General features: G+C 37.5%; 1 protein-coding gene across 5 annotated transcripts in view; it reads left to right on the forward strand.

The window, feature by feature from the left end:
* Window positions 1-9,912, forward strand: part of LOC123517133 (DNA damage-regulated autophagy modulator protein 2-like) — a 10,993-nt gene continuing 1,081 nt past the window's right edge. Inside the window, exons 1-8 of one of the 5 annotated variants that reach the window (XM_045277068.1) lie at window positions 1-284; window positions 605-684; window positions 4,760-4,905; window positions 5,060-5,181; window positions 5,617-5,843; window positions 6,218-6,356; window positions 6,513-6,664; window positions 7,268-9,912. The exon at window positions 7,268-9,912 is cut by the window's right edge and continues 1,081 nt beyond it. In XM_045277068.1, coding sequence (XP_045133003.1) covers window positions 4,835-4,905; window positions 5,060-5,181; window positions 5,617-5,843; window positions 6,218-6,356; window positions 6,513-6,664; window positions 7,268-7,381 — 825 coding nt within the window. In that variant the 5' untranslated portion in view covers window positions 1-284; window positions 605-684; window positions 4,760-4,834 and the 3' untranslated portion in view covers window positions 7,382-9,912. Of the gene's footprint in view, window positions 285-307; window positions 478-604; window positions 685-4,446; window positions 4,547-4,759; window positions 4,906-5,059; window positions 5,182-5,616; window positions 5,844-6,217; window positions 6,357-6,512; window positions 6,665-7,267 lie in introns of those variants that run through there. The other 4 variants (XM_045277070.1, XM_045277067.1, XM_045277069.1 and 1 more) reach the window with 4 other exon arrangements.

Raw genomic sequence — 9,912 nt, forward strand, 5'->3', positions numbered from 1 at the left:
AGCCTGTGGTGATGGGTGGCGTGGTCCTCTCCTTCCTCCTTCCAACTATCATAAGTCGAGGAATGTATGGCGGGTCGCTAAGAAAAGGCATAAACGAGAAATAAACGAGAAATTATTCAACAATGATTTAGTTACTCCTTTAAGGCAAGACTCCATTTTTTGTGAGCCGTCAAAACAAGAGTCACAAACAGCTGATGCGGGGGAGCGGAACACCTGCAGGCGTACCGCCATGCCCACGAATAATCCCAGGTAGCGGGATGTGTGATGACTTCCAAGAGCATAGTGTAAGTATTGCATGAACCTTTTTTGCCTAATATGATGTCAACAAAACGCTTCGAGACTGGATTTGATTGGGTGGTTCATAATGTGCTAGATCACGATTGTTTGTTGATGGCTCTTATCCCTTGTCCCGTGACACCGGAAAATGTACCAACGAGATTTTAAATTTAGACAAGAGTTACGAAATACTGAACAGTGGTAATATTCCGTGGGCAGTAGTGCAGATCGGCAGAAGGGAAAAAAGAAGTAGATACAGAACATTAGATATACACGTAACCTACATGTTTTCATGAAAATTACCAGTCTTCAACCTTTACCCTTTCAGATTCACGTAACCTACCGCCATATGAATATCAACCATTGCATACATATGTACCTTTCAGGGGTACCTTCATAGCATTTCAGGTATGTCAAAAACATGGAGATGGGTTATATTATATCCAGTGCTATGTGCTAGGACACCATAACCCACATGGAAAATTGAAAGATAAATCATTCCCCTCCCTTCCTGAAAGAAACAAGATAATAGTGGGTTGAGAGACTTGCTTTATTAGAGAAGTTTGAGAGGAGATGGGCAAAGAGAATTGAAGGGGGAGTTCTTTAGTCTTATCAGTGCTTAAACTCTCGTTTGAGGTTCCATTCCATCAGGGGTCATTTGATCAGAGTTGACCTTATTATGGTTACAAGATTTCAGCTAATTATGTTAAGAGATGATGCAAGAAATGCACTACCTTACAAAAATAACATCACAGAATTGAATTAAAGAATTAAAGTCACAACCAAGAAATGGTTAGACGATGCTGCTTCTTGGTCAAAAAGATTTGAAATATCATCAAAAAACACATTTTCTTCTCTTGCCTTTTGTTCTTCCTAATGTGAAATAATGAGAAAAAAAGATATATCTGAATTAAACACCAACTTTCATGGTCTCAAAGAGCATTATATTCTATATTCTTTTCTTTGAAATACATCCCTACTGGAATTTAAGTGCTGATAAAAAGATTTTTGCCTTTTGAGTACAGAAAGGCAAATGCTATCCTGGGTGTGTATGCTTCAGGCAGATATTTCTACCTTGCATTTCTCAATGTCACTTATTAGGCATCTATTTCAAAATGAATTATGCAGTTCATATTGAGAAGTCATAGAATGCCTAACTTTTGAGATTTGTTTTATTTCAGCCCCTAAGTCGCAAATCCTTTGGTTGTCGTACAGATATAATTTGTTATCATATCTGTAACCTTTTGTCATACCATGATTTGTATGTGTGTGTGTGTTTCACTGTTTGATCTGCTGCAGTCTCTGACGAGACAGCCAAACGTTACCCTACGGAACGAGCTCAGAGTTCATTATTTCCGATCTTCGGATAGGCCTGAGACCAGGCACACACCACACACCGGGACAACAAGGTCACAACTCCTCGATTTACATCCCGTACCTACTCACTGCTAGGTGAACAGGGGCTACACGTGAAAGGAAACACACCTAAATATCTCCACCCAGCTGGGGAATCGAACCCCGGTCCTCTGGCTTGTGAAGCCAGCGCTCTAACCACTGAGCTACCGGGTGTGTGTGTGTGTGTGTGTGTGTGTGTGTGTGTGTGTGTGTGTGTGTGTGTGTGTGTGTGTGTGTGTGTGTGTGTGTGTGTGTGTATTCACCTAGTTGTATTCACCTAGTTGTAATTTTACAGGGCCTGGGTATCATACTCGTGTGGCCCCGTCTCCACATCTACACACATCCAACTTTCCTTTAAAACTACGCACACTCCTCGCTGACACCACCTCCTCACTCAAACCATTCCACACCTCCACACATCTTTGTGGAAACTATATTTCTTCACATCCTTCAAGCATATTCCTTGGCTATCTTTTTACTATGCGATCTTGTAGTTCTATTTAAGTTTTCCTCTCTCAACATCATTTGCTCATTATCCACTTCATCCAGTCCGTTCAACAGTTTATAAACCTGTATTAAATCTCCTCTTTCTCTTCTTTGTTCCAAGGTAAGCAAATTCATTTCTTTTAATCTCTCCTCATAGGTCATTTCTGCCAATTCCGGAACCATTTTTGTTGCCATTCTCTGCAATCTCTCCAACTTCCTTATATGCTTCTTTTTATAAGGGGACCAAACCACTCCAGCATATTCCAATCTTGGTCTAATTACCGTACTAATTAATTTCTTCATCATATCTTTATCCATATAATGGAAGGCTAATCCAATATTTTTATCAAATTATACGTTTCTCCAAACATCTTATCAATATGAGCCTCAAACTGCCCATGGTCTTGTATTATCACTCCCAAATCCTTTTCCTTTTCCACCTTTTTCAACACTACTTCTTCACCCATCTTATATGACCCTCTTGGCCGTCTTCCACTCTTCCCCATCTCCATCACATGACTTTTGCTCAGATTAAATTCCATTTGCCACCTCTTGCTCCACTCCCAAATCTTATCCAGATCTGCCTGTAAAATTTCACAATCTTCTTCACTCTTCACACACCTACACAACTTCGCATCATCCGCAAACAAATTAATATAACTGTTTACTCCTCTGGCATGTCATTAATATATACAAGGAAAAGTATTGGTGCCAGCACTGAGCCTTGTGGGACTCCACTCTCCACCACCAACCAGTCCGACTTTGCATCCCTTATTACCGTTCTCATCTCCCTCCATCTCAAGTAGTTTTCCATCCACTTTAACACTTTTCCTTTCAGTCCTCCATAAATCTCTAATTTCCATAACAGTCTCATGTGAGGTACCTTGTCAAAAGCTTTCTTTAAATCCAAATATACACAGTCCATCCATCCCTCTCTCTCTTGTATTTTGTCAACCACTCTTGAATAAAAGCTCAGTAGATTTGTTACACATGACCTCCCTTTCCTAAAGCCAAATTGATGATCCGATAATAACTTATGATCCTCCAGGAACCGTATCCAATATTTCTTTATCACCCTCTCACAAATCTTACCGACCACACTTGTTAGAGACACAGGTCTATAGTTAAGAGGCTCTTCCTTACTGCCTCCCTTATAAATGGGCACCACTTCAGCTCTCTTCCACTCTACTGGTACTTCCCTGTTTCTAATGAGCACCTTATAATATCATATAATGGATCAATCAATTCTTCTCTACACTCCTTCAATAATTTTCCTGAAACTTCATCTGGTCCCATCGCTTTATCATCTTTAAGTTCCTCCAACATTTTATATAACTCCTTTTAGGTATCTTAATGTCATCCATGTGCACATTTCCTTGTACATTCTGAGGCTTTACAAACATTGTTTCTTTAGTAAATACTTGCTGAAACCTATTATTTAGCAATTCCGCTATATTCTTAGGGTCATCTACTATCCCTTGCTCTCCTTTTAATCTTTCAATGGACTCTCTCTTTTAAGTTTACCATTTATGAACCTGTAAAACAATTTTGGATGTTCCTTACTCTTGTCTACAATATCTTTTCAAATTTTCTTTCTTCCTCCTCCTTACCCTCACATACTCATTTCTCGCCACTCTATAATTCTCCTTATTTAGTATATTCCTGCTCTTTTCCATCTTTTCCAAGCCACATCTCTCTTTTCCTTAGCCTTAACACAAGTTGCATTAAACCAATCCTTTCTTCCTTCCTCTCTCGGTTTATACTTTGGTACAAATTTCATAACTCCTTCTTTATAATATTTCATAAAAATCTCATATTTCTTTTGCACTTCTCTGATTTGTAACATCTCCTCCCAATCTAATTTTCTGAAATAATTTTTCAAACTTTCTGTGTGTGTGTGTGTGTGTGTGTGTGTGTGTGTGTGTGTGTGTGTGTGTGTGTGTGTGTGTGTGTGTGGGCAAAGGTGACCATAATGTAATATTTCTTTTGTTAATTACTTTGGCTATCATAGACATTTTTTGCAATTATATAATTGAAAAACAATATGTATAGTTTATATACAAACTATAGATGAGGAAGCCATTTTAAATGTCTATTGACAGAAATGTACAAAGATTATGTGAGAGATTGAAGCTGATAGTAAAGATAGCTTTCATTTATTAGAAAAATTAATTTATCAGATAATATCTTTGTCTATCAGTAAAATGTAATCTTCCTTTTCAGTTCAAAAGTTTTCTTGGAATATCTGATAATTTATCAGGCCATTGTTTTAGATTCAGGCATCTATGTTTGTTACTTTTGTCAGTGATACATTTCATTGCTGAGCATAAGGATAGACAAAAAGATTCAGTCATTCCTGGAAAATTGACTTGCATGTGATTAGTCAATAGTAAACTGCTTATTGATGACTGTCCCTGTTATGATGCAACTTGTAGAGAGAGTATCATGGGGTCTTTGAAGAGTGGATGAAAAAATAATGGATTAGATACGTATTTTTTTACAGTAACTGTATCAAATTTTCTTGTTATAGACAATAGCACCTTAAGTAAGTTCATAGAGCTGCAGTAATAATCTAATCCATGTGTGTATATTTTCTTTTCAGATTATTACAGGTATTCCTTTAGCACTAGCTCAGCTTTTAAGACTTGCCACTTAAAGGATAGTGGTGACAATTATCATGGAATCATCCTACTTATACTTCCTGCCCCTCACTGTCTTTGTGCTCTTCCCCGCTACCTTCATTGTCACGTAAGTTGAGCAAAATTCTGTTTTTTTGTCTTACTGTTGTAAATTTTTTTTTTTTTTATCTATATTTACTCTTGACTTTATATTATCTATTTACATGTCTGAATGGAGAGAGAGAGAGAGTTTTAAAGATTTTCTCTTGTGACTTTTTCAACAGATACATCATATCAATCTTACTGAAACACACAGAACCAGACTTTCCATACATCAGTGATACAGGAACCTACTCTCCAGAGAGTTGTATTTTCAGTCAAGCTCTGAACATTGGAGCATTTGCAAGTAAGATGTGTTATAATCCATTTAGTCATGTTTATTTCTCTAATTATGAACTGTGATTTCTCTTTTAAAATGTTATCTTAAGACTGTGCTCTGCCAAATAAAATCAAGTGTAGTTCTCTTTCTTTCTATATGTGGATTTCTTGGATTAACCCCTTCAGTACCGTGCTGCATTTCCATATTAATTTTTCTTACTATTTGGTGATTTTTTACAGTTCTAGAAACTTAATGTGGGAAATATAATAGTGAAGGCCATTAATCTTCTGAATTTCGTAGACCCTTCCTAATGTCAATAAGATGTGGCACAGTATTGAAGGGGTTAGCTCCTCACGTAAGCTGATTATTTTTGCTTATTGAGTTGCTTTATCTTGCTTTTGAAATTAAACTCTCTTGATGTATGTACTTTGCATTGAAACACAATCATTATTTGCCTTGCAGTACTCGTCACAATCTACATACGCTTCCGTCAGATTGCTGAGCTGTACCGCAACCATTCTTCTTCAGCCAACATTGTGAGGCTGAATCGTGTTGGTTTGTGTGTTGGTTCTCTTGCAGCTCTTGGTATATCAATTGTTGCAAACTTCCAAGAGACTAATGTATTTTTTGTGCATATAACTGGAGCTCTGATTGCGTTTGGCTTTGGAACCACATACCTATGGGTTCAGGTAAGGGGCAATATTTATATTTATTCTGTCTTTTCTTCAACTGATCTATTCTTCTTATCTATCTAACTTCTAGTTCATTATGAATATCTGTATTCATGTGAGAAGTTTTTTTTTTAGTTCAGCTGATAAGTTTTTAGATGAATGAACAGAAATGATAAAGTGGAACTCATGAAAAATCAATGTAAGTAGTGTGAAGTTAAAGAATTGTGAATTTTTGTAGCACAGAACTTATGAGTCCACTATTTAGGAGTTTTCTTGTATATCCCCACTCAGCTGAGCTCTAGATGAATGTCAAGGCAGTGCCAAACTCAGAGTGCTGTGTGAAACTTAGGATGGTAAGAATATTGTTGTTATGGTCTTCCTTCTCGCTACAGGCAATGTGCTCTTACCAAACTCATCCTCTGGTGAACAGTTTGGCCATGGCCCATGTTCGTATGGGGTTGGCTGTTGTGGCTTCCATCTTCTTTGTGGTGGGTTGTGTTTGCGCAAGTATTGCTCATTCACAGTTCAAAGGTGAGTATTCTTTGCTGAAATTAATGATATTGGAATGTGTGATATTGTCTGTTTTTTCTCTCTCTTTATAGCAATTCAAGATTCACATACTTGAAAATATGATTCCAATAAAGGGAAATTTAATTGTAGTTATAAACAACATGTATTCTTTTCCAGGTAGCGACCCTCGTAAGTGGTATCCTGAGGATGGGGGCTGGGGCTTCCATGTGGCCAGCACTGTGTCTGAGTGGGTGTGTGCTGCAGCATTCAATTTCTTTATGCTGACACTTGTGGATGAATTTAAAAGCATTTCTATGGATCCTCCCCAGGTAATGAAAATTTATATATAGAAATGTTTCACTTTGAAGTCTGGACAGTTTTTTTCTTATTTAGAGCTTGCAAGTGGATATTATCAATATTTCTTTTTTGTGTGTGTGTTTATATATTTATGATTTTGTTAATACCTTATAATCATAGAATGCTTTAGCTCTGGGAGAATGCTATAAGATTATGTAAAGCCACTCCTAATTTGATCTGTCCTTCATTGTTACTTGTTCTGATAAGCTTTCACTATGAATTTCATTATTATTCTAATCCTGTTTTATTTTGGGATGAGTTCGGAGAAAAGATTGTATATAGGAGTTGGAGATATATTGTTTATTGTTTGCAAGTAGAAATCTTACCCCTTCCCCCACACACACACACACACACACACTCTCTCTCTCTCTCTCTCTCTCTCTCTCTCTCTCTCTCTCTCTCTCTCTCTCTCTCTCTCTCTCTCTCTCTCTCTCTCTCTCTCTCTCTCTCTCTCTCTCTAGCATGCTGGAAATAGTATGAAATGATTAGATCATAAATGTTTGAAACCACATTTTGCTACTTTAAGGCCAAAATATAGTCATGCATTTCACTAAGTAAATATTTTTTTGTTGCAGGTGTATGTGTCTGTAGATACATTGGCACCGACACAGTATAGTGGGATTGGAGAGCAAGATCAGACAACAGATGATGTACAAGCTATTTTGTCATCTCATTCATACATCACCTGAGGAACATCCTCCCAGTCAGCTAGTCACTTGCCTGCTGACTGCTTTGTGGAGGGCATGGGAGGGAGCAGTGATGATGATTTGAGGCGTTTGCCAAACTTTGGGCAGGAAAGAAATAATAATCCTGAATGGCAAAAAGTTAAGTTACTCTTAAGCAACTGCTTCAATTTTTCATGTGAAGGAAATGTTCTTTTAGATGATGAAAATATATCTTGTTTAGAAGACTCCCCAGAAATGAAAAGAGATGAAGTGTCCTGCGATAGAAAAGTTTCTGACTCGATGGTGTGTGATAATGAAAATGGGCATGGAGTTCTCTCGTGCATTTCATCTCCAGAAATTCATTCAACTGATTATATAACTCATGATGGATCATCTGCAGAATGGGAAAATAACAAGTTGTATCCTGATATCAAGAAACAGTCAGGCAAAAACTATAACTCATTTGAGTCTTCTCCTCCCCTTGATGAAATCACGGATGCTAAGGAGGCTTCTTTGGGATCGCCAGGTCTCTTGACCACAAATGATGAACTAAGGCCTTTGATTTCAAAGTATAATTCAGTGTTTTATAGAAATGGTGGAAGTGTTACAAATGAATATGATTGTGTTGCTAAAAAGGAAAAGTTTTATAATAAGGTTTTGCCATTCCCTATCATGAGCAAAAGTTTTGGTTCTCCAGAATACTCAGGCGCTGTAAATTCTTTAGTCAAATTTGATGATGATACAAATTCACATTCTGTATCTTTAAATTATAACAAAGATATGGAATGTAAAGGTGATAATCTGTCAGTTTTTCAGAAGCCTATTGTAGCAAAGGATACAATGATCCTCTGCAATGACTTAGACAGTGATTGCCATGTAATTCCTTTATCTTTCAGCCCAAATGTCCACCCAGACATGGGCTTAGTGCCTCCACTTAACAGCCAAGTGTCCATGAACAATAGTGTGCCTCCAGGAACTTTAGTTAGCTCTTCCTGTAATAGTAATTCATTGGTAACTTTGTTGAATCAGACCAAAGACTCCACCCATCCGGCTTCTTGGCCACGAAGGCGACCCCAGTCACTTCGTGTGGCCATGTGTTATTCTGACCCTGAGCATCTGCAAGCTAGTTTAGAAAACCCTTCACCTGTTGTTAACCTCCAAGAAATAGCACTAGAAGACATGACAACAAATTCTTTAAAAGACTGTTTTTCAAGAAAAACAAACATATTATCAAGTCCACCAGGCTTCAATAGCTTGCCTGCTCACAATGAAAGTAAGCTTAAGTGTCCATTAAATGAAAATCTTAGTGGGAAACAAGAGCTTTCTTCGGAAATAGAACATAGAAAAGATGAAGATAGGGATGTGTTAAGAGATACAAAACCAGATGATGGTGATAATGTTACTGCAACTTCAAGTAGGGATAATGTTTTACAAGCATCAGATGTTTGTAAAGAATCCTTCAATTCAATAACAGAGACTTTTCATGCAAGCAATGTTTTCACAAATGTCACCCAAAGACATGTGGAATCTGAAGATTGGGCTCTAAAATCTCCGAGCAGTGACAAGGAAAATGACCCAACAATACTTTCTGTACGACCTAAGATAAAAAGTATTAGTACTTCTCATTCACCAAAAAAAAAAAAAATGTCTCCTTTGAAAAAGCATAAGTCACCTAGGAAACATAAACCTGATGTTATGAAAGAGGTTCCGTCAAAGTCATTGTTACCACAGAAATGTGAAAATATCAACAAAAAGGACAGTGTATGCAGTAGAGAAGAAGATGTGTGGGCAGTTGATGATTTCCTGCCTATAAAGAAGCATCATCACAGTCATTGTGTGGAACAACCTGACAAAAATTCAAAGTTGTCTCCCACTTTGGTAGTGAAAAATTCACTGTGTGGATCAGAAGTTAAGGCAGGATCAAAATCTGACAATGTTAAAGGTAATATGACACCTTTTTTTGATGATACAGATTTTAGCATGGTAAATAGTACATTTTCAACCGACACAGGCTATGAGACAGAAACAAACGTAAATTCAGTAAGTGGAGAGGACTGTATTACAGCTGATGAAGTATCCAAATCAAAGGAAATATCAACATTACGTTCAATGGCTCAAAGGAGTCTTATGCCTGATGTCAACTCCTCACTTTGTGTGCCCTCTGCCCACTCTACTCCTATTAATTTATCAGGTCCTGCTACACCTAACACTGTTACTGAAGATCTTACAGAATACTACAGCATTTGCTCTGAATTAACAAATTTAATTAATTTATCTAATACTATTTCATTGCAAAAAGAAGCAGGTGATGACACTCCAGATTACCTTAGCATATCTTCTGAATTACCTGGAGTATCAAAGCTACTAGAGGACAGTCCTTCTGCTGATTTTGATATGCAACAGTGTTTTGTAGAGGATAATAAGAATGTTGAACTCTCAGACAATTCATCAAGATCAGACCAAGTTTCTCACAGCTGTGACTCTCAAGATCCACCCTCAAATGTGGAGCCTTCAACAGTTCTTGACACCTCAGTAGATCAAGATCCTCCATCTCC

This window comes from Portunus trituberculatus, chromosome 41 (assembly GCF_017591435.1).
Source record: "Portunus trituberculatus isolate SZX2019 chromosome 41, ASM1759143v1, whole genome shotgun sequence".
NCBI lineage: Eukaryota > Metazoa > Arthropoda > Malacostraca > Decapoda > Portunidae > Portunus > Portunus trituberculatus.